The sequence below is a fragment of the Fusarium proliferatum genome (assembly GCF_900067095.1).
Source record: "Fusarium proliferatum ET1 genome assembly, contig: FPRO_scaffold003, whole genome shotgun sequence".
In the NCBI taxonomy this organism is placed as follows: Eukaryota; Fungi; Ascomycota; class Sordariomycetes; order Hypocreales; family Nectriaceae; genus Fusarium; species Fusarium proliferatum.
The window spans coordinates 3,717,721-3,741,125 of record NW_022194792.1 but is presented as its reverse complement, the minus strand read 5'-3'; the positions used below and the strand labels follow the sequence as shown (position 1 = coordinate 3,741,125).

The 23,405-nt window shown below is 49.1% G+C and overlaps 11 protein-coding genes across 11 annotated transcripts; 5 read left to right on the top strand and 6 right to left on the bottom strand.

Moving 5' to 3' along the window:
• Positions 1-336: 336 nt before the first annotated feature.
• Positions 337-2,000, bottom strand: FPRO_05802 (uncharacterized protein; the record flags this gene model as incomplete). Its single annotated transcript, XM_031229354.1, has 2 exons — positions 337-1,767; positions 1,851-2,000. 2 exons carry the CDS (start codon positions 1,998-2,000, stop codon positions 337-339), a joined length of 1,581 nt encoding a protein of 526 aa, XP_031079599.1.
• Positions 2,001-2,604: 604 nt separating this feature from the next.
• Positions 2,605-3,124, bottom strand: FPRO_05803 (uncharacterized protein; the record flags this gene model as incomplete). The annotated part of the gene is made up of 4 exons (XM_031229353.1): positions 2,605-2,891; positions 2,947-2,972; positions 3,046-3,059; positions 3,116-3,124. 4 exons carry the CDS (start codon positions 3,122-3,124, stop codon positions 2,605-2,607), a joined length of 336 nt encoding a protein of 111 aa, XP_031079598.1.
• Positions 3,125-4,516: 1,392 nt separating this feature from the next.
• Positions 4,517-8,289, top strand: FPRO_05804 (uncharacterized protein; the record flags this gene model as incomplete). Its single annotated transcript, XM_031229352.1, has 3 exons — positions 4,517-4,558; positions 4,608-8,134; positions 8,184-8,289. The coding sequence occupies 3 exons, from the start codon at positions 4,517-4,519 to the stop codon at positions 8,287-8,289; spliced, it is 3,675 nt and encodes a 1,224-aa protein (XP_031079597.1).
• Positions 8,290-9,539: 1,250 nt separating this feature from the next.
• Positions 9,540-10,638, top strand: FPRO_05805 (uncharacterized protein; the record flags this gene model as incomplete). Its single annotated transcript, XM_031229351.1, has 2 exons — positions 9,540-10,203; positions 10,253-10,638. 2 exons carry the CDS (start codon positions 9,540-9,542, stop codon positions 10,636-10,638), a joined length of 1,050 nt encoding a protein of 349 aa, XP_031079596.1.
• Positions 10,639-12,525: 1,887 nt separating this feature from the next.
• Positions 12,526-14,528, top strand: FPRO_05806 (uncharacterized protein; the record flags this gene model as incomplete). The annotated part of the gene is made up of 3 exons (XM_031229349.1): positions 12,526-13,050; positions 13,098-13,257; positions 13,309-14,528. 3 exons carry the CDS (start codon positions 12,526-12,528, stop codon positions 14,526-14,528), a joined length of 1,905 nt encoding a protein of 634 aa, XP_031079595.1.
• Positions 14,529-14,974: 446 nt separating this feature from the next.
• On the top strand, positions 14,975-15,692 carry FPRO_05807 (uncharacterized protein; the record flags this gene model as incomplete). Its single annotated transcript, XM_031229348.1, has 2 exons — positions 14,975-15,198; positions 15,251-15,692. The coding sequence occupies 2 exons, from the start codon at positions 14,975-14,977 to the stop codon at positions 15,690-15,692; spliced, it is 666 nt and encodes a 221-aa protein (XP_031079594.1).
• Positions 15,693-15,874: 182 nt separating this feature from the next.
• On the bottom strand, positions 15,875-16,234 carry FPRO_05808 (uncharacterized protein; the record flags this gene model as incomplete). Its single annotated transcript, XM_031229347.1, has 2 exons — positions 15,875-16,183; positions 16,232-16,234. 2 exons carry the CDS (start codon positions 16,232-16,234, stop codon positions 15,875-15,877), a joined length of 312 nt encoding a protein of 103 aa, XP_031079593.1.
• Positions 16,235-16,741: 507 nt separating this feature from the next.
• On the top strand, positions 16,742-18,280 carry FPRO_05809 (uncharacterized protein; the record flags this gene model as incomplete). Its single annotated transcript, XM_031229346.1, has 1 exon — positions 16,742-18,280. The coding sequence occupies one exon, from the start codon at positions 16,742-16,744 to the stop codon at positions 18,278-18,280; it is 1,539 nt and encodes a 512-aa protein (XP_031079592.1).
• Positions 18,281-18,756: 476 nt separating this feature from the next.
• Positions 18,757-20,549, bottom strand: FPRO_05810 (uncharacterized protein; the record flags this gene model as incomplete). Its single annotated transcript, XM_031229345.1, has 2 exons — positions 18,757-19,670; positions 19,718-20,549. 2 exons carry the CDS (start codon positions 20,547-20,549, stop codon positions 18,757-18,759), a joined length of 1,746 nt encoding a protein of 581 aa, XP_031079591.1.
• A 694-nt stretch (positions 20,550-21,243) lies between these two features.
• Positions 21,244-21,678, bottom strand: FPRO_05811 (uncharacterized protein; the record flags this gene model as incomplete). Its single annotated transcript, XM_031229344.1, has 1 exon — positions 21,244-21,678. The coding sequence occupies one exon, from the start codon at positions 21,676-21,678 to the stop codon at positions 21,244-21,246; it is 435 nt and encodes a 144-aa protein (XP_031079590.1).
• A 663-nt stretch (positions 21,679-22,341) lies between these two features.
• Positions 22,342-22,818, bottom strand: FPRO_05812 (uncharacterized protein; the record flags this gene model as incomplete). The annotated part of the gene is made up of 2 exons (XM_031229343.1): positions 22,342-22,656; positions 22,711-22,818. The coding sequence occupies 2 exons, from the start codon at positions 22,816-22,818 to the stop codon at positions 22,342-22,344; spliced, it is 423 nt and encodes a 140-aa protein (XP_031079589.1).
• Positions 22,819-23,405: the final 587 nt, after the last annotated feature.

Sequence of the window (23,405 nt, the reverse complement as noted above, 5' to 3'; positions counted from 1 at the left end):
TCTTCTTCATTTTTTCTTCTTCTGGCTGTGTCACTTTTTTCACCCTTTCGTGACATGGAACCGGGCGCATGGAGGAGCTGTAGGTTCTTCGTTGATCCCGGGTTTGAGTTGTGTTTTTGTGCTTTTGCTGTGTGTAAAGAGGGAAGACGAATTGAGGGTCTGCTTGGCTTTACGTAGACGATGAATGAGCAAGACTAAAATAAAAGTCATTACTATTACGACGTTGGTAAATCATGGATCAGATTATGTGTACAAGATGTGAATCAAATTCAGAGATCTATTATTGGCATGTTGTTGTACATAGTGTTTCTTGTTACAAACGTCTCATTGGACACCTTACCATCCTCGACCTCGATCATATCCACCCCTACCTCTACCACGGTATCCGTTTCCTCGCCCCCTTCCTTGATATCCGTTGTGCGGCGGAGGTGGAGGTGGCGGAACATTCCAGCCACCCATCATTTGGCCCATCATGGCTGGGTTAGGGGGGAACCAGGATGGTGCCATGTGAGGAGGAGGCGGCGGTGGTGGCCAAGGACCTTGGTAGCCAGTTGGGGGAGGTGGTGGGACAGGGAAGTCTCCTGGTGGTGGGACAGGAAGAAAAGGTGCTGCAGGCGCTTGCTGAGGAAAAGGAGGCGGGCGATGTGGACGGTCTTGGGCGTCTTTGTCCTGAAAGCGCGGAGGTGAACGCGACGGTGATCTGCTGTACCCTGGGCGCTCAAATCGTGCTTTGCGGCTTCGACTTCGACTTCGACTCCGGCTGTAGCTGGGACTGCGTGGTCGTTTTGCAACGCGATCGTTATCGGGACTATATGACCGGCTTCGGCTGCGGGAAAGACTTCGACCGCTTGAGTCTTGGGAAGCTCTTCGGCGCTTATGCTTGGGGCGTGAAGAACTTCGTGATCGACTGCGAGAATAGCTGCGAGATCTGGAGCGCGAACGACCCCTGTCTGTCCCCTTTCTGTTCTTCTTCTTTCTCTCCTTCATTTTCTCACAAAACTGACGGGACCAACCGTAGTATGTGTCTCCTCCGATAACCTCGCCCGTGATTTCATCCAGAACGACTCGTTCTCCTAACTCATTTAGGTCGTTACCGGGTTCGTCATTCCACTTTTGCTCCTTCGAGAATATGCGTTCAACCTCTCCCAGGAGGTCTTGTACGGCGTTGACGAGAACTTTGTCCGCAGGACCAGCAGCGAGTTGAATAGGCCGAATCTGGTCGGGAAACATTGGTTTTGTTGAATTCGGAGTCAGGTGAGGTAGCCACGTTGTTGCGGGTAAATCGTACCACGGCACTGTGCTGTCACCATGGAAGGATGGAAGCGTAAAGGGCGCCTCCTTTGCAAGCTTGAGACTAACATTGGATGCTTGCGCTTCTTGGGCGGACTGAGGAGCGACACCACTTGCGAGAGCATCTTCGAGCTTTTTGGCGAAACCTGACTTGACGTATTGCTGGTTCTCCCACAGGCGAATAAGATCCGCGATCTTTTGCTTATGTTTCGGGCAGTTGTCGAATGCGGCGGCACTTGCGATCATCCCAGGCAAAACGGGTTCCCAAGCTGTCGCAAATTTGAAGTCGTCATTTCTCGTGACGACGTGATACAGCACGTCATTTAGGATATACAGGAGATGCAGTCTCCGTCGCTTAAGACTCGGCCGTGAGCCATCGTCCTGTAGACTCTTGGATAGGGCGTTGAAGTATTTTGCCAGGGCAGTCGTGCGCGCGGCAGAGGGCGTAATTTTATCGATGATCCAAACCTTGCATTTCTGTTTGACCAAAAAAAGCACGAAAAATTTAGTGACTTCTGCTTGGGTACAGAGGGAAGAGCTTTTCAAGCGATGGAGCAGACCTGGACGTTGGGGCGCGAGCACTTGGCGAGGGCGTCTGTAAGGATCGGGAAGAAGGCATCGACTTCTGGACGGCTAAGAGATGTTGGATCGGCGCGGAAGAGAGTGGCAGAGAGGGTGGCCTTTGCGATGGCCAGCTCTGGCGAAGCCATTGTTATGAGTAATCGCTGGAGACTCTGATACGAAGACAATAAAAATGTTAAATGAACGAAGTTGATTATTGAAGCTATGGTGGAGCTGAGGCTAAGAAGGCCTCCTTCAACGAATGCGGCTAATTGCCGGGTCTCTCAACACGTGGCTTGGCTGCACCAGCGGTAATTCGAGTATGACGCTCATGACGAGCCGCGAATAACATCACTTTACCTGTACCATCTCAGAAACATCCCTTACTCAATTTCTCGTAATACTGATTTAGTGAGAGTGTGCTAACGTTGCAGCAACACAGAAAAGAGCGATTCTTTCCGTAGAAGCTCCAAGCGAGGTCGGAACCAGGTTCAAGGCTCCACCCCAACCGGTCTTGTCCGTAATGTGTTGCATCTAGGTTATCACCGAATATGACAGCGTTGGTGAGCAAATTTGCGTACAATTGCAGATGAAATAAATTCAGTGTGATAGTTTTCTCAGTCCGAAATATCCAAGCAATCTGAAATCCTTTGCCTTTTCTAGTAATTCATAATGACGATGCGTTAAGGTAATTGTTGTACACAGCTCCAATACCGAGCCTTCTCCTCATATACACTTTTCCAGGTTGTGAGCTTAAGAGAATCGATCTCCCTTTGGACTTCGGTATACATTTGCGCTTTCGTATTTGCTCTTCTCTCCAATTCGCTGACTCTCGGTCTCGGGCGCATGTCTCGTAGGGGCAGGGTCGCTGCTTGCTTCTTGGCTTGGAGAGCCGGTGCTATCAGTGCGGGCAGGGCTTCCGTTGCCCTCTGTGGTTTCCAAGTTCTCAATCATCTGTCTCTTCTTGCGGTGTGCTTCCATCTTGGCCTGTCGGTCGGCGTTGATCTGCTGCTTAGCGAAGTAGTAGGCACCGCCACCAGCTGTGATATGGTCAATTAATTGCGCTAGGGAAGAAGCAATTGTGAGGTTATTTACCGACGCAAAGAGAACCCCAGCCCAGCCTAAAGTTAACATTGTCAGCTTGGAACTGCTAGAGATCGGGGGAGCGGAAATCGGAGGCGCAAAAGTACGAACCAGAAAGATTTGACCTAGAGCAGTCAGTATCAAAGGCGCAATAATCGGATTTGTCTCGTTCTAAACTTACAGTGTTCATTTTGGCGATAATCAGCACTTCAGATTGATGTTGAAAATTTTGAGAGCGAAAATCGGGACGCAGGATTGAAAGATTGTAAGAGGCAGGGTTTTGTTAAGGTGTAAGTGGAATGGCCTGACATGATGAACCGAGAGGTTCCTTTCGAGGTCCAGACCTTGCCGCTTGGCGCCGGATTTGGTACGTACCGTTGAAGAGGTCCGGTGGTTTTCAGTGCTTGACTTGACCATCTCCCGCCGCTAGAACAGTTTCACCTTGGGGCGTTGCGGCAACCACAAACTGCCGTTAGAAAGGTCACAGGCATCGCTTTTACAGGGATCAATTCATTTGTGCTTCGATGGCACGTGGCGAGTTGAATCTGAACTTTATGATATGTGAACTCTCTCTTGGCTCGATCGGCACTTGATTCCTTGTGGCCAGTCGACAATCCGGAGTGAAGTCTTATGATGAGTTTTGAGCACCTATCTTGAGGCCATCTCTAACAAATATCTGTAGCTTTCTCCGAGTTGCAGGTAAATATGTGCAACTGTTTCATGACAGTCGATCAACAGGTACGACTAAATCGGACAATTTTCAGTACCCTTTAGCATGATATAGGTTTCAGCGTAAGTTAGGGCAACATAACTTATCACAGACCTCGGAATAACCTTAAACTATTTGCAACAATGTTTTCCCTTAGCGATTAGCCTTATATCATGACGTCCCTTGTATTCTACTGACCGCGTGGACATCTTGAACTTCGATGGTTTCCCCGCTGATACACCCCTGAAGCCTTAGCGGAAATCACTGACCCTGGTAGCTCTACAGTGCATCATTCATGAAACGAACCTATATGCACAGTACTGACCTTTTGCAAAACACATGTCTCTACAGTGCCAAGAACCACGCTAGACGCACCCACTTATGACATAAGGGTGGCTCAGCCAGCTCGAAATTGTGAGAGACCACGCAAGACAACTCGCAGCAAGATCGACATCGAAGCCACGAGGAGAATAGGGGACTTTGAAGTGAGAAAAAAACAAGACACTTCTCCAAAACATCCCTCGCTAGTTTTCCACGCACTTCCACCACGATATCAACGATACGAGACTCTTTTGGTTCTCGCCAAAGGCCCCTGTCATTAACATTAACATCACCCACCCGCTCTTTCGTCGACCCCCAACGTTCCTTGTCACTGCCCAGTGCCGACTTTTGGAGCTTTAACTTACCGTCTCGAATTCTGGCTCTTCATTACACTCCCTTTGCTTGACTCTGGCTTACTACGACCTGTCGCGCCGGATTCAGCTTCAACTTTCGACTGTTGATGCCTTCATGAGTGAGACGACTGGGCGTGGGTGTAGCGGGTAGAGTCACCCTCGACCCTCGCTGTCGAGAGGAAGCATTTGTCTTATTATCATGGAGCCAACCAATGGAGAAGGGCCTGATGGCTCTTCACTTGTATGGACTCTCATTGTCTCAGGTATCTATAAAGCTAACAGTCATACAGAAGCCGGTATCCTCGTTACGAGCCCGATTCGAGAACATGGGCAACTCGACCAACTCCAACGTCAGCAAACCTGTCGATGTTCCACCTCCTACAGCTCCAGCTGCCACCGGGCCTCCTTCACGACCTATCTCCCCAGCTCCCAAACCGAACCGTCTACGTGATTTCAAGCCTGGACAAGAAGTGCCGCCGGCCAGTCCTTCAACCCCAGCAATCCCTGCGAGACCAAAGCCTAAACCAGCGGCACTGTCTGTGAATCACGATGCCCCTCCCCCACCGACGTCCGCACGACCAGCTCCGACCCCGAAACCACAACCAGTTCAGCTGCAACAACCACCTGCGTCGGCTATGCTTCCAGCTGTGACAGTTCTTCCACCTCAATCACCCCCCAAGGGTCGAATATCAGCACTCGCAGTTGGAGACCAACCTTCATTCGTAAACCCAGATGCTGTCGCGACACCTCAAACACCAACTGGCGGTAGCCGATCATTCAAGATTCCAAGTCGATCACTTAATACTTCACCATCTCTCAATACTCCTAAGTCTCCTCGCCCTGGCGGTTCGAGGCCACCGTCACCGCCTCCACCTAGACGTTCTGGGGAGCTGATCAGGACTCGAGAACCCAAGGTTCCTCCACCGCCGCCAGCCCCTCGCAATGAAAAGGCACTGATACCTGCGCCTCCCAAGATTACATCTCTTTCTGGGCCAACAGTCATTGGGAAGGGCAGCATCTCCCAAGAAAACTCGCCGTTTAACAGTCCGCCGAGTAGCTTGGGATCTGGAGAGGAGACACCTCCAAAACTACCAACGCGACCAAGGCCACAATCGCACATTGAACCAAGCAGGCCAAAATCTGTGGTTGTGGGTTTTGATCCTCCGCCTGTTCATCATTCGATCACGACTATGAGAAAGGATCGTGAAGAGGCCAATGGGTTCTCGAGAGGCAATATAACTCCTCAGGTAACTGGCGAGCCTCGGCCAGCACTACCAGCAAGACCTGCAAACTTTGACATCCCGCCTCGACCTCCTCCAGTAAACAATAATAGTAATAGCATGCCACCTCCCCCACGACCACAACGCCCCGCTGCAACGACAGCAGTGCAAGCCGTCGATCCGGCGCCTACTTCTTCACCCCCCAAGCGAGTGGTTTCAACCCCTACGACACAGCAACCTCAGCAACAGCTTGCGGCTCCTTCACGAGGTCATGGCAGGTCTATGACGATAGATAGAGCATCTGACCGAACACCAGCCGAGTTCCGTATTGCCCCGACGACCGTTGCCGCCCCGATTGCTGCTGCCACACCTCCAAAGTCTGTACAGTCCACTCCAGTAGTTGCCGCAAAGATTGCGCCGAAGGCTGAGCCTATCCACCACGTCACGACATATCCCGAGGCTTCAAACACCAATCGACGACCACCCTTCAGCAAGCATGGAACTTATGAGATTCCAACAAAGTATGATGCGAGAAGTTTCGACGTTTGTGGTGAATTTATTTGCGCCAGTGGTTACATGACAAGAGTTTGGAGTCTCATTGACGGCGAGCAAATCATGAGCTTGCAGCATACTGAGGGAGTCAAGGCGACCGCGGTAAGCTTCAAACCTGCCGCTGACCCGCGAGAAGAAGGCAAGAGGCTATGGATCGGTACCAATACAGGAGACCTCATGGAAGTCGAGGTGGCAACGCATGCCATAATACCGAGCAAGCCAAATGTCCATGGTCGAAACGAAGTTGTACGAATATTCCGACACTGGAACGAAATCTGGACTATGGATGAATCGGGAACTCTACTCGTGTGGGGACCGGATGAGAAAGCAGTTGCAAACATTACAGGACATCCCACTCAGAGCTACAAGCTTCCAAAAGGACACACACATTCCATGGTTATCGGGGATTATCTTTGGCATGCAACAGGCAAGGAGATTCGAGTATTCGCGCCTACAGCTGATGGGCGAACCCAATTCCAAGTGCTCGTTCGTCCCCTGATAGCGGATAGTGCCGGCGAGGTTACTTCGGGCACTCTTGTCAAGTCACATCCGGATAAGGTCTTCTTTGGTCATGTGGACGGCAAGGTGACTGTCTACAATACCAATGACTATTCATGTGTGATGATGATGAACATCAGCACATGGAAGATCAACGCATTGGCTAGTGCAGGTAACTACATCTGGGCGGCGTACAACACTGGTAAAATATGTGTGTATGACGTGGAGGAGGCACCTTGGGTCATTCTCAAAGAGTGGCAGGGGCACGAGAATCCCATTGTCAAGATGGCCGCCGACCCCTCTTGCTCATATTTCCTGGATCGACAGCAAATCATTTCATTGGGGGCTGATAACAAGATTAAGGCATGGGATGGCTTGCTTGAGGATGACTTCCTGGAAGATTCAATGAAGTCGAAAGATACTCAATACTGCGACTTCGACGAAATCCGAGCCCTATTCTTTACTTGGAATGCTGGAGCATCGACGCCTTCGAGTCTACGACATTCCGGTAGCGATTCGACTTTCTTTCAGGATCTTGTTCAGTCAAGCGGTTCGCCAGATATCCTTGTGTTTGGTTTCCAGGAACTTGTGGACTTGGAGGACAAGAAGTTGACGGCCAAGCGATTCTTGAAGCCCAAGAAGAAAGAAGCCGGAACAGACCAGGAACGAATGAGCCACCAGTATCGAGACTGGCGTGACTTTTTGATGAAGACCCTCGATGACTACATGCCAGCAGACGATTTATATCACCTCCTTCATACAGCGCCTATGGTTGGGTTGTTTACCTGTATCTTTGTGAAGGCAACCCTGCGCGACAGGATCAGGGGCCTCCAAGGCGCCGAAGTCAAGCGAGGTATGGGTGGTTTGCACGGTAACAAGGGCTGTGTTGCGGTACGCTTCCGAGTTGATGACACTTCCATCTGTCTCGTCAATTGTCATTTGGCTGCCGGACAGTCACAAGCCAACGCCCGACACAATGACATTGCTGCCATTCTTGAAGCTAATTTATTTGCTGTTGAACGAGATTCTGCAGCTCGCATTGACAGCTTCGTTGGTGGCGGTGATGGCAGTCTGATCATGGATCATGAGCTGTGTATTCTCAATGGCGACTTGAACTATCGAATTGACACCATGTCTCGTGATACTGTTGTCACAGCAGTCAAACAGAACAATCTGGGCAAACTTCTCGAACGAGATCAGCTTTTGGTAGCACGAAGACGAAACCCAGCATTCAAGCTTCGAGCCTTTGAAGAAATGCCCATCACATTCGCGCCAACTTACAAGTACGACGTTGGTACTGACAACTACGACACCAGCGAGAAGAGACGAAGCCCTGCCTGGTGTGATCGCCTCCTATACAGAGGACGAGGCCGTGTTGAGCAATATGATTACAGACGGCATGAGGTCCGAGTGAGTGACCACCGTCCTGTAACTGGAACTTTCAACCTTTGGGTCAAGAAGGTCGATCCAAGAGGTCGAGCAACAGCTTGGATGGAAAGTCAGCAGAGCTTCGAAGATATGCGGGAGAAAGAAACGTCCGAAGACAAGTGAGAATGAACGTGCTTCATCGACGGTGCTGAACTAACAAGAAAACAGACTTTTGTTCTTAAGGGATATTTGCGGCTTTGACGAAGAGACGAGCAAGAGGCTCATTAGAGAGAAGTCAGCGAGACGTGACAACCGCAGTCCCGTTCGCGCCTAGTTATCTACTCAATACCCAGACGGCAAAGTCGTCTTGATTCCTAAAACACAGCACAGAAAAGAAAGACATGAGAGGCGTATGAACGAGTTGGATTGATGATTTATCGGAGTAAAAAGCAGGTTGGGGAGACTTCTAAAGGAATGCGGATGTGATGGTGAGTATCACGGATAAGGGCGTGCGCAGGCGATAGACTAGTTATTTTACTACATTTCTTGTCTTTGTTGATAGCTGGAAGTACTTTAGACATTGACATGGACACATGAGAGGATTGTGGACATTTATGATAGACGTTTGGTCACCCAAGGAGAAAGAGATGCTGGGAATAGCTGATGATGAAAGAGAGATAAAGGAAAATATAAGACATTGAAGTGTCGGGCAATCTAGTATGTGACTTTAAATGTCGACTTATAGCTCTCAACATGAAGTGACAGGAGCTGACAGATATGATGAGCTCTAGCGGTGGGCTGCCCTTGTTTGGTTATCTCAAATGTAGATTTCGGAGGCTCTACTGAGATGATAAAGTCAATTCACCCTAAAGCGAGATTGATCATGCCATAATGCATCATTGTCGACCTGTGCATCCCGATATCCAGAAGAATAGGGTAAGTCGCTTGTAAGTGGCCTACATTGATATTATCACCCTGGCGACTACAGCGTTTGTTGGAAGCGAAATACGAAATACCCGAACAACACAAGTTGACGATAAGTGTTGGTATAAAGAATACGATTACGAGCTTTGGAGCGGTTGCATACATCAAAATGCATGTCAGCCTGCATTTGTCTCAAGCTGGAGGCCAACTTCGCGCGATGGATGGAGGATAGACGCCCCGCATCATCCGAAGTCCCCTGAAAATTACTGGAAGGCCCCTGTAATTGCAGCTAGCGGAAGCCGGTCCCGCAGGTCAATTCGTTGTGGGATTGGAAGGGGATTGGCTGGCTCGTGTGCGGCTCCTTGTTGAGCCCGTTGCCAAGTCACCTAATTCGTGAATGGATAAAGCCATCAATTTATCTTCTCCTGAGTTGAGATGAGAGATTGATTCTGACTTTTTCCTTCAATTCTGTCTCTGTTGATTGTATCAGTGAAAAGAGACTGACAAGAGACTTGAATTGGAGTCTCTGCGGACATCTTTTGGCGGATTTGCTCATCATAGACTCGTCAGCCTTGACTAATTACTCAGGTTGATCGAGCGGTGAGACTCAACTTATCTCCTTCACCCTTTCAAAGCTCGACCTCAAGAAAAGTCCTGAAAATGGCGAGCTCAACAGAAAACACGCCTGGTCCTCGAAAGACACCAATTGCCAGCCCAGGACCCAACAGCAAACCTCTCCCAAGGCCGGAATTGACAGATGAGCAAAAGACAAAGTATGAGGCTCTGCTAGAGCAAGTCAAGGGTATCACCGAGATCCAATGCGAGAAGAAAGCCGATGAGGAGGACAAATCAGGCCCCATCACTGACCACGAGCGCTCATGGCTCACCCGCGAGTGTCTCCTCCGTTATCTCCGCGCTACAAAGTGGTCAGTGGACGACTCTGCCAAGCGGCTCAAGGCAACTCTCGCATGGCGTCGAGAGTACGGTCTTGAGGGTTTCACGCCTGAGTACATTTCACCTGAGCAGGAGACCGGAAAGCAGATGATCATTGGGTATGATCGTCAGGGTCGGCCCTGTCAGTATCTTAACCCGGCGAGACAAAACACGGATACCAGTCCCCGACAGCTGCATCACTTGTTCTACATGGTCGAGCGGGTGACGGATCTTATGCCGCCTGGAGTGGAGATGCTGAGCCTCATGATCAATTTCAAGCCCAGCAAGGAGCGCAAGAACACGAGTGTGCCCGTATCTGTTGCGCGAGAGGTGTTGCATATTCTGCAGAACCACTATCCTGAGAGACTAGGCAAGGCTCTCATCATCAACGGTGAGTACTGTGTATCTCTTGTAACGAAGAACAGAACTGACGATATCAGTACCGTGGATCGTATGGGGTTTCTTCAAAATCATCACCCCCTTCATCGACCCCGTGACGCGCGAGAAGCTCAAGTTCAACGAAGACATGAAGCAGTATGTTCCTCCTGAGCAGCTGTGGAGCCTCGACTGGGGCGGTGATATGGACTTTGAGTATGACCACGAGACATACTGGCCAGCACTGAACGAGCTGTGCGGCCAGAAGCGTGACGAAAAGTACCGACGCTGGGAGGCAGCTGGCAAGGAGATTGGTGAAAGTGAGGATTACCTCGCGGGTGGCACGGATGTCAGTGTCAAGGGATTCAAGTTTGGTGAAGATGCTGGTGTTAAGGATGTGCAGGAGAAGTTGGCGGAGACTAAGCTGGAGGAGCAGCCTGTTGCAGCCTAGGTGTACGGTGATATCTCGCGTGTTTTTGGGTGAGGTGATAGAAGGTTGAGCGTGTGTCTATGTGCTAGGGCGGAGTGGCGTTGAGCCTCATCTAAACTAGAGCAGGCTATCGTGGGGGATCGACCGGTTTATACAGTTCTGAGGACGCCTGCTCGCATAGTAGGCATGTTATAGACATTTTTCGTATTTCCCTCAGGTTGGTCAGCAGGAGACAAAAATTAGACGGAAAAGGGCAATGCTCGAATGGAGCCCGTGAATCAGCTCACTGAGATTCGGGATGGTGTTGATAGTGAATAATCTACTATATCAAGGGCGATTGACTTGGATCACTCATGTTCACTTCTTCACTCTACTTCGTGTCTTGCATCACTGGGTGATACTCCAGAGGGCGCTTGGCGTATCGGCGCACCTGTATCAGTATTCACAAGCGTTCATGTCCACCATGGCTGAGTATGAGTCCCACGCACCAATCATTTCTGAAAGAATTCTCCGGGCCTGTTCACCAGTCTTATTCATATGCAACTGACATAAGGCCAAATGTAACCAAGTCCTAGTGATATGACAATTCACAAAGTGCAACAGAGCCTCACTCACCCCCAAGCTTATTCGGGCGCAGCGGTTCGCGACATGTATTCCAAATTAAACAAGCCTGGAGGTATACAAAGACACAATAGGAAAAGCCGAGGTCATTTGAACACTCCAGCTTATGCCCATTTCTTTCAAACCCCTCTTCTTGCCTGTAGGTCCAGGGTGAAGATGCACGACACAAGGCTGAATGGCATGTAAGTCGTCGTAATCGGAGTGAAGTCTCCCCAATTCTGCTAAAGGCTGACAGTTATTTTTTTTGTTTACAGAAGATCCAAACAAAAAAACAAGACACATCTGACCCGAAAAGCAGGCCAAAAACAACCTCCATCTTTCGTAGCGTTAATGCTGCCTGTTGGTTTTGCCTCTTGTTGGATGCGGTGCCTCAAAATGAGAAATCTAGCCACTCACAGGAATTGGCACTCACACACTCTGTAGAGATACCTAGGCAATGAGCGCGACCTACGCAATTCATGCACAACAAACTCGTCGGATCAACCCCACATCAAGAGTGAAAACACTTTCATTTGCTTATTCCCATGGCCAAGAATTGTTTTGAGTCACACTTGGTTATGGTTTGGTCCGGGAGAGTACTCGATCGTTACACAAAGTGGTATAGTCTATTTTGGATCAAACCCCCGTGCACGTATTCACGAAAACAGGAATATAAACAGTCTTGGTAGAGCCTAAAATCTAGGCAGATTATGTGTGTACGTACGGGAAGTGCGTAAACTACCTACCTAGGTAATTGTCATGTACGTAGGGCAAAAAGAAAACAAGTGTGCTTTTTTGCTTGGTAACATGACCCAACATGACCTAACCACTTCCCAAAGGATTCGGACCAGGAGGAAACCAACCTACATTATCACTGATATAAATACAGGGTTCTTTCTATGGGTTCGAGCTGCATACTACGCGCCCAAAGTGCATAACAAGGCATTCTCGAGCCTCTCTTAACCACAGCCTGATCTTCACTTCACCCATAGCAACAGCAACAGCATCAGCATCTCCTCAAGCAACACCAACTCAGAGCTGGGCCGGACCCGAGGGTCAGGTCATATGCTCTTCTTCTCTTCCTCATTTCAGGTATAAAAGGAGGCCCCGAGGAGAAGTTGTGTGACCCTGCCAGCACAGTCTTGCATCTAACTCGTCCGAGGAAGAAAGGGCCTTTATTGGATCAGTCGTTCAAGCACTTGCATCCGCATAAACATCTTCTCCAACAGGAAGAAGAGCCTCTGCAGGCCTGAATCCAATCTACAACTGCCTTATCACGGCCTGAACAACTTCACTCCCTCATACACCATGGACATCACAAAGATGAGCAAGATGGGCTGGTCTCCTTTTCTCCAAGCCATGAACAGCACCGCCCAACCACTAAACTCTTCCTCATCATTCCCCGGAATAATGGACACCTTTCTTGTTTCCGCAGGCCAAGCATCGCCTCTGCTCCAGCTCTTCCTATTTGTCTACCGCTTCGTGGGCGCTCAGTTGGGTCTTGACCCATCTATCCTCCTCACCCTTCTCGGTTGTTTCTGGGGCTTGTCCAAACTCTTTGATCAAGTATATGCAGCGGTCGACAACATCCTTCACACATACTTCAGGTGTACCATATACGTTAGCGAGAATGATCAGATCTATTCTACGCTCATGCAGTTCCTGTCGGAGCAGCAAGACATTGCGTCTAATCGTCATCTCACAGCCCAGACCGTCTTCAAGAGTGCTTGGGACGAGGAAGAAGATCAAGCAGACGTGTTAGCCACAAATACTGTCGAAGACGGTGAAGATTCGCCCAAGTATCTCAACTTTGCCAGCGACGCAGCTAGATGTGTAAGTTTTCGTGCTCGTGCCTTTTGCCGTCACTGACACCCCCCCAGAACCCACGATATGTCCCAGCGATGGGCACGACAGGGTTTTGGCATGACAGGACGTACTTTCGGGTCAACCGGAAGAGAGAGTCTCTGCAAAGTACCAACGGTTGGGGAGGGACCAAGGATGTTGAGGAGCTCAAAATATCTTGCTTCGGCAGGTCTATTGGCAAGTTAAATATCGCTGATCTTGAATCGACACTTAACTAACGATTCGCAGACCCTATCAAGCAACTTCTTGCAGATGCCAAAACAGCCTATTTCCTCGACACTCGCCACAAGACGACCATCTACCGCCCCAGAATAAAAGAAAGTCGCCGTGATGCTTGGAGCATGTGGCAGCAAGTTGCCCGGAGACCCATCAGACCAATGAGAACTGTGATTCTCGAACATGAAGAGAAGCACGACGTTTTGCGAGACATCAATGAGTATTTGCACCCCGGAACTCCTAAGTGGTATGCTTCTCGAGGTATTCCTCTCCGCCGTGGTTATCTCTTTCACGGACCACCTGGCACTGGCAAGACAAGTTTTTCATTTGCATTGGCTGGCGTTTTCGGCATCGATATCTATGTCATCAGTCTTCAAGATCCTACCGTCAGCGAAGAGGATCTGGCAGTCTTGTTCACTAGACTTCCTCGCCGATGTGTTGTCCTTTTGGAAGACATCGACACTGCTGGTCTTCGTCGTCCCAACGGCGAAGAAGACGAAGAGGAGAATGAAGACGCTACCGCAGAGAAGAGCGGCGATGTCAAAGGCAAAAAGCCAGAAAAGGCGGAGAAGAAAGAAAAGAAGAAATCCAAAAAGGTCAAAGACTCCTCCGACAGCGATACCGACAGCTCCGAGGAGGACAGAAAGAGACGCAGAAAGCGACGGCGAAACAGAAGAGACAGAGAGAATACTAGCAACAGGGGTACTAATAACATCTTGACTGTGGAAAGTATTTCACTTTCTGGACTTCTCAACGCCATTGACGGCGTTGCTTCGCATGAAGGTCGCATCCTCATCATGACCACCAACAAACCCGAGTCCCTTGATGAGGCTCTCATTCGACCGGGACGAGTCGATGTGCAAGTTGGTTTCAAGAACGCAACCAGCGCACAGGCATCGGAGCTCTTTTACCGGATGTACGAGATGTCGCGTAACAAGCCAGTCCCAATGTCCAAGACCAAACCTGCCGCACCCAAGGCACAGAATGGCAGTATCCACAGTCTCGTGGATAACAAAGGAAAAGAGACGACTCTTTCGATCGAAGAACTCAAAGAGATCTCGCAGGAGTTTGGACAACTGATCCCGGAGGGCATGTTCTCGCCTGCGGAGATTCAGGGGTTCTTGCTCAAGCGCAAGAAGAGTCCTCGAAAGGCGCTTGAGGATGCCTCTGGCTGGATTGAGGCTACTGTGAAACAGAAAGAGCTGAAGTCCAAGGTCGTTACTGTCCAGTAGTCTAAGGACTTCGACAAATGCATCGCCGAGGCGGGTGATGCTTGGGGCTGCACTGGGATGATAATTGCTGGACTTTGCTTCTTGCTAATAATTTGATGACGGAACACGGAGTCTTAGAGCATAATCAGTAATTCATTAGTCCATGCCTCACTTTCATTAATTAAAATTCTTTCTTTTCTTTTGCGATGTTGATGAATGTTCAAGTGCCGTTGTTGATATTTGACTTATCAAGGTGAACTCTCGGTGTAGCTCGGTCAGCAAACTCAGGTCTCCACATATGTCACCTCCCTCTACCTCACCCTCCAGACAAGCCCACGTTTACACGTGCGACAACGAACCCCAAAGCACGACAACCACGCTAGATCTAACTCGCCTACAAGCTCTACGAACACCCCAGATACTATCAGAAGCTGCGAAATGCTCCAGCGACAGCCTCACAGCCCATCATGAGCAACCTCCAACCCCCCAACACCGTGGCGCCAACGCCTACACCAAGCGGCAGCAAAGACCCAGGCCTGCGATACCCCAGCAATGGAAAAAATATCTACAGTCGCCCGTTGAATAGGACCAAGACGGCCGAGTTGAGCCAGGCGAGCTTTGCGTATCTGTTCGGCGAGATGGTGACGTATGCGCAGAGAAGGGTCAAGGGCATTCAGGAGCTTGAACAGCGGTACGTTCAGTATCCTCCCTGTTTATGGAGTGCGGGAGCTAATTGTGTGCAGACTTAATCTTCAAGGCCACTCCATCGGTCTCAAACTCCTCGATCTTCTCCTCTTCCGCGAACCAGCGCGTACGCAGACTCGACCACTCAGCATCATTGCCCTCCTCCACTTCATAAAGCAAAATATCTGGCAGCACCTCTTCGGTCGTCAAGCAGACCGACTCGAGAAATCGGCCAACCCTGAAACACCAGAAGAATACATGATCATCGATAACGAACCTCTTGTCAACCAATACATCAGCGTACCCAAAGAAATGAGCCAGCTGAACTGCGCTGCCTACGTAGCCGGTATTGTGGAAGGTGTCTGCGACGGAGCTGATTTCCCAGCAAAAGTTACGGCGCATACAGTTGCGGAGGGCGATATGTGGCCTGGCAAGACGGTCTTTCTCGTCAAGTTCAGACCGGAAGTATTGGAGAGGGAGGGATTCTTGGGGAAGAACTAAGTGGTCAAGATGGAGTTTTGGAGTTTTTATGATGGGCTGGATTTGATAGAGACGAATTGTGTCTTTGGCGATGTGATATCATGCCTGATTTAATATTGAACCATGCTGCCATGGTGCCTCTCTATAGCCATTCTACGCCCAACGCCTTGCTTAAACATCAGTGACAAGAATGTGTATCCCATTCATCGCGGCAGAGCACTCCCAGACCCCTTCGGCTTTCCACCAGTTCCAATACTAGGACCTTTGTTCATGAGCTCCGAAAGCCCCAAGTCCTTCCAAGCAGGCTCCTTTGACTTTTGAGTAGCGCGCTGAATTCCAAACGCAGCATGTTGATCCGGAACGACATCGTCTTCGTCTTCCGGGTTGATGGGTTGGTGAACGGGCGGAACGTAGATCTCGTCATCCGGGAGCTTGTCCTTGCAGAAGTCCTCGAAGAGGTCTGCGTCGCGGGAGCGGTGCATGTGAACGAACGTGAAGGATGAGTCTTTGTTCTGAAAGTGTTAGCTAGGGTCAAAGTGCCTAGAGAAGGGGGCAGCTACCATTTTGAAGGATATCGAGGTATCGTGAATGGTTTGTTTGTTGATGTTGAGGTTCTGTTGGTTTCCACAGCGGGACGGATGGCGGGGTGTGGGGCCATAGTGAGAGCTCTGGCAGTTGGGTCAGTACGGTACGGCAGTTGGTCAATCTTCAGGGCCTAACGAGGTTTCAGAGATTTGATTTTCGATTAGGTTAGATAGGCAGAGCTGAAGTATTGCATTATTTCGAGTGATTTTGTGTTTTTCGTATCATGTGCTTCTGAACGAGGTTGTCCTTTAATTACCTAAGGTATACCTATAGGCGGTTTCGCCGACCTTGGTACCAAGTCACTAAGGTGTTACAGCCCACCTACCGTGGGTAAGTGGTTGAAATATCTCTGCTTCTGCATCATCTTCAAACCGTGTCGACTTGACGTTCACGATCCGCTCTCTAAGCTTCATCCTGCAATTTTCACTATCTACTAGACTAATTCATCTACTGGCTCCGACGGCCACTGTTTCAAACCGCTCATCATGGAGACTTCAGGCGAGCAACAGCCTGCAAGCGTGCCACAACCTGTACTTATACCAAGACTGCCCGTCGACATTCTCTATCACATCGGATCTCTTCTGGCTGCTGAGTCCGTCATTGAGCACGAGCATCAAATAGACAGCAACAGTTCGTGCGACTGCTGCATGGACAAGTCGTCAACTACTCTCTACAAATTGACCTATACCTCCAAAGCTACCAGAGATGTCTTGGAACCCTTGCTCTATCGGAATCTCATCTTGACAACTCCCCAGGATGTCACAAACATATTCATCAATCTCATTCAAAGACCTGAACTTCGCCAACATGTTCAGTACATTCTTTGTTATGCTGATTTGGTGGGACCGCGTGTCAGGAAATTCGAAATGCCTGAATGCAAGAAGATTTGGTCAAAGCGATGCCCTTCTGACAAACCTGCTCTGATGCGTCTTCTCGATGGCGCTGGGCTTCACAAACTTGCTTGGTCGGCTTGTATGTTGGAGCGAACAAAACAGCGATTCATGTTTTCTCCCGATTTCAAGCATGATGGCATTCTGGAACTGCTGTTTGCCTCTATCCTCTTCTTGTCGCCAAACGTCACCAGCTTTACCTGGCGGGATTGCAACAACAACCCAAAAGCCTTCATACTGGACCACATTATGTGCAAGGCGGTACACGACGGCCTCCCTCTCATGCCCAAGCTGCAGAAACTCAGCACCGAAAAGGCAGAGTTTGAGGAGAGCAAGCAAGCACAATTTTTCACCCCGCACATCAACCTGTGGGAGAACTTGTATAGCCTACAACTCAACGACATCGACCTTGACATGGAGTTTGTTTTGATGCTTTTCAATGGAAGCTTCAAAGAGAACCGGCCCGTGAGAGAACTTATCGTCCGCTGCGTGACTGGTTCAGAGCGACCAGAGAGCTTGACCTCGTTCCCACCAGGTTTCGAACTGGCATCGACAATGCTTCTGGGGGACAAGAATCTCGATAATTATAAGGACCAGTTCAAAGCTTTCCCTAATCTCAATCTCCTCGATGTCACTTTTGTCTTTCACAGAGGACGCATGGAAGAAGGTTCACTTACTTTAAAGGCGTTTTTACACGCCGTTGGGTCACCCGAGCGCCTATGCCTGTCGGGCCATCCTCTTCCGATCTCGACTCTGGACACCGGCGTCACACACTCAAGACTCAAATACCTCAAGGTCCGGGAATTCCAGCCAAACGCGCCTGCAAAGACAACATCGAAGGACAACCTCATCGCGGGACTCAACCAATTCTGGAACAAAAAGTCCATGGTCGTGCCGAATCTTAAGGAGATTGACTGGGATCACTACACATTCAAGAGGGAAGACATGGAGGGCGAGGATAAAGCTGTTTGGGAACTTGTTGGAGAAGAAGAATGGGAAGATGATTCGGGCTCTGATGAAGATGAAGATGAAGACGAGGCAGCGCTTTGGTACTCTATGGGAAGAGGCGATATAGATGCATTTGTAGAGAGTGCAATGGATGTGGAAGACATGTGGGATGCCTGGGGACCTTAGAGTGAGATCTGGTACTTCTGAAGATTTTGTAGTCTACATCTACGCGCCCACAGAGAGACGAACGGTTAACAGGCTAGACAGATTATCATTGATCATCTAGAAGACACAATTCATGAAACACTTCAGCTATCTATGAGATCGTGGTAACTACCGAGTCTCAAATGCCTCTCATAGCGAATTTGTGATACATGGCTGAGCCGGTCTCATATACCCGAGACCTTTAGTCAGTCAAATAGCACTGTTTCGCGATCATAGACCCGAACTTGATGGGAAAAGCCAAACCGAATTTCTGATGAATTATAAAAGGCTGAGGAGCCTGATGTAAGAAAAAGCCAAACTGAAATTTTGTCGAGCTGCACAGTTAGTAGATCACGAAATGCGCTTTGAGGTACTGCGAAGAGCCCACCCAAGCTGACGTTTCGTTGCCTTGAAGGTGGTTCCTTCAAACGCAATTCAAATGTGGTAGCTTCGAATTATCAGTTCACATCATCCTCATCCTCATCATCCTCATCAGGAGCTGGAGCCACCAAAGCATTCAAAGCTCCAGCTGCCGACAAATCAATGGCCATTTGAACAATATCTGGGTGCGAAGCCTCCATGTTTATGAGAAACTGCTGCAGTAGTTCAGGCGTCTCTACGCTTTGAACGAAATTCTGAAGGTCTTCCCGGGACATGCTGTGCAACTGGTGGAACATACTCGCTTCAGCGGACATAATCCAGGAGTCATAGTTGAAGTATCCCGTTTGGCCGCGGTTCTTGAGGCGAACCTTCTGCTGGCAGGACATGAGCAACCGGTCAGTAGCCGTGTGTGAATCCCATTTAGCCAGGGGCTGCCAGGTAGCGTGGATCGGGTGGCTTGCGTTGAGGGTGAAACCGGATTCATTGTGGTCCTCGATTCTGATGTTGATGAATTCGGCCTTGTCGAACATGTCAATGTCCCAGAAGACATACCCCCATGGAAGTGACTGGTAAGTGGTGACTTCTCCATCGGATTCGTTCAGGAAAATTGCATAGCGACTTAGGATATGCCACGCGTTCTCTGGCCCGGGGTCGGGATCTTTGATGAAGGGGGTACGCATCATGAAGTCTGGGGTGTCCATCCGTGCCCATTTGCCCGGAGCCCCCTCGTAATCGTGGACAACACAGGTGAGATGCTCGTCGTTACCGGGGAAAGGAGGCCTGGTTGGGAGATGAGGGTTCCAGTCAATGGGTGGATTGATACTTCGCATAACTCTCGCTCTTTCGATTCGTGACCCAGCAGTCAGAAAGTCTTTCAGAAAGGGGAGGCCTTGGGCAATGAGACTCATTGACCCAGGGCACAGGGCATGGCTGATGTAGTATGGTAGCTGGGTACCCAATTCGATATCTCGTTCGAGAAAGGTATTGAAAGCTGGAACCATTAGACCATATGTAATCATTATTGATGAGGGGACTTACAAGGTGCGATTTCAGTAACCAAGATGCCGCAGATGCTAGTCAGCTGCTCAATCTCCACGGCAGAGTACTGGCTGTGAAAAGCCTTGAGAATGCGATGTTCCTCCAAATCCTTCAGGCAATGAACCCAGTGAGCCTCCTTATGCTCCTCTTCGGTCGGGGGTCTGTTCATCCCATGATTGTCATGTAGATGCGAGGCAATCATGAGCTTCATGATGTTCAAACACGCATCCAAGCGATACAGCGCACGCTGAAAGCGCACCCGAACATTAGTGTTGATAGAGAATGCACCTCTGTACTTGACGACTGGATGCTTTTTAATTAGGGACGAAGGAAGACGTTTTGCGAAGTATTCAACAGCTTTATGAAGGCGCCACATCTTCTTAACTCGGTCGAGGGTGAGGAACTGGCTGTAGATGCGCTGCTGTTCACTGGAATAGACGCGATTGATAGCCTTGATGCCAGCTTTGAGGCCCTGCCATTCTGCCATTTTCATGTTGAAGGTCACGACGGCTTCCCGGTAAACGGGTTCCTCCATGGAGTTGAAGAGGACGCATGATGTAATGTAGGCGGGACGTTGTTTGAAAGCGTTGTAAAGCTTCGAGCCGGAGAGCATAGCAGCACGGATAGAGGCTCTGTCGGGTAAGAAAGAGAGGGCATAGGAGAGAACTTCGGGAGGAAGTTTCTCGATGGGAGACGTCTCGTCGCCGCTCGCATCCGAGGCCATTTCGATGTCACTCGTATCTGAGACCATGTCGATTTCGCTCGTATATGAGGCCATGTCGATGTCGTTGGAGGACTCCGCTGAGGAGCCTGGCTTGGAATGCTCCGACATCGTGAGAAATCAGCGCGAAGATGAAGAAGGCGTCAAGAGTAAAATTGACCAGGATGGAAGAGATAAGGAGGAGTTAGCAGAGTTTGTTTACCGTCAGGTTTGTTTACTGTCAGTTTGTCCGTGAATCATCCCGCGGGTGATTGGCAGTTGCTAGCAGTGTTTGCAGCTGCCTTGACAAGCAGCTCGCCTTGGGCAAACGTCGTCTACTTTGAGCAGCGAAAAGTCTTGCAAGAGTTGACTCATATAATTCTAGAGATGTTGTTGGGCTGTAGGAGCTTGACGTTTGACGTCAAACTGTATCTTTGTCGTTTTGTGTAACCTTCCTACTAACGACCCAACCCTTTTTGTTGCGAAACCACAGTAAGAATTGGGCTGCTGGCTAATCAACATCAAATGAATTCTCAATAAATTTGCAGAATTGGCACCCTGCAAGGTATTTATTGTCTGGTTCGATATCTCCTGGTCCTGATGTTGTTCCCAGTGCCCAGAAATGAATAAGGCCTCCTCACCTGGTCTCTAAGCCAGGTTTGTGCACCAGTACTTCCATCCTTTAGTACTGTGGCTCCAAGTTCCCCTCTTCTCACCCCGATGCTTCTAACCATCTGTGTAACCAAGACGTACAATCAACCTATGAACTGCCAAGATAGCCCCGAAACAAATTCCTTCGTGACCAAGCATCCATGCATCCGTTATCTCAAAGGCGGTCATCGAGGTCCCACGCCGTTTCTGTAACATATGCATACCAGGTGTGATTGTGTGGAGTGAACCAGGTTCGTTGCATTCCCAAATCACATAATGATCCGAACCCCCAGTTCGCTATATCTCGAAACTCATCCTTTTGAACGGGGCCGTTTACAGAGTCGTAATTTTCTTTGGTGCCCACGGTTACTTTGCAGGATCTGAACGAAGCCCATATGGTTGTATTCTTCTCGATTTCGGTGAGAAAAGGATTATGAATAAACCGATTGAGAGCGTGCTCACAATCTGATCGAGCGGCTGTGGTGTTCGTCCCGCATCCCCAGTAGTATGTGCTCGAATTGTATGATGGGTTCCAGCCCAGCATGTCGTGACGCAAAAAGTTGGCGGCTGTAAGAGACAGAAGAGACATGAACGTCAATACGAACCACATTGTGTCAGATGGAGCTTTTCTGTGTTCTTAAGATCGAATATGACGCGGTGGCTTTATAAGTTAGGTTATAATTAAGGAGAAATCACTTGCTTAGATGAGCGGGAAGGGAGTCCCTTTATATACATCTTATTTCTATTGATTCACCTCATGTCTCTCATTCATTCACATACTTAGTCACTATATAATTACCTCTGACTAGGTAGCTCAACTAGTCGTGTGAGCCGCAGTTTGAATAGATGCACATCAGTGTTCCGATTCACTACTTCCTTAGTGGAGCTCAAAGTCAGTCATGCTGCTCTCTGAGTTATTTGTATGTGCTGTTGAACATCATTTAACACTAGGCTTGTTGCATGCTTTGTGAACGACAGCTAGGCGCGGTTCAACTTTGGTCTTAATAACAACTGAGAGATGATTTGTACTTGTGAAGGACGTAAGGGGTTTTGTTGTTGATCATCCGACCGGAGCACGATGGCTACCTAGAAAACGACACAAGTCACATCGATATCCTAATCATTGTCCTCGAGACTAAGCAGCTAAGAACCTATGGACAAGGCCGAACTCATGTTGATGTCAACTAGCCCCTGAACCTTTAAGCTCTTGGGATAATTAGTACTTTATTGAACGGCGGAACCGACACTACCCTAAATGATATGATAGGTCCCTCTAAAAGTCATCACGAGGCTCCCAGCCCTTCTCCGTTACATAGGCTACCCAAGTATTGTTATTTGGCTTGACTGTGGTTCGGGTCAATTTATCGGGGCATTTATCCACCAACCCCTGATGCACAACATCCACAAACTCATCTTGCTGGATTTCGAGGGCAAAGTGTCCGAGGGGCCCGGGCTGTATATAAAGCTGGCAAGAACCCCAATACTTGGCTAGGCCATTGGCTTTTCCGATACCAAACCAGCCAGTTTTGGAAGTAGTCTTGAACCAGTCAAGTAGCTCGTTGCAGTCTGATACACTGAAAGGGGCCATCTATTGTATGTAAGTAAAATGGAAATACTCCAAGATTGTTGAGAAGTAACCTACATGACCACAATCCCAGGAGTATTCTCCATCTGTATCTGGGGCGCTGCGAGACACATGGCTCGCCGTCGTTAGCGAGAGGAGGGAGACGAAAACTAAGAGAGATCGCATGATCTTATCTGGGTAGCTGTATTTTATAGTACTTTGAAATGATGGTCGTGGGTGGTGCTGTATAGCTATGTGTTTTCTGAGACGTGAGAGAACCAACATGTTCCAGGAGCGTGCTTCTTATAGTGAATCCATCACCCCCATTCAGCTGTCAAACGGTGTTATTGAAAGCAACATCACTGTTCGTGGCTTGACGAATAGCTGTTGAATTGCTTTGAATCGCGACCAGACGTTCAAGCAGAAACATGCCCTGAATGCTGAGTACTGGAACTTATGGTGATTAGAGTAAACGTTTATTCTATGTGCAGACGGGGAACGAGATTTAACAAGCACAGTCATTATTGACTATGAATTAGCTCCTACTAAGCTCATTTAGTGCAACAATTTGAGTCTATCAGACAAATTACTTTTAGTAACATTGGCTGACCTGAAGTCATACGATTGTACATTTTCGTCAAACTTGTGAATCCAATGGGAATACCCTATAGACTTGGTGCAGTCGTTGATCGTAACGGATCAAAGAAATGCCGGGCCACCACCGACGATCTTCCCTCCCGCGACTGGGGTGACAGCTCGGATGTCATAGCGGG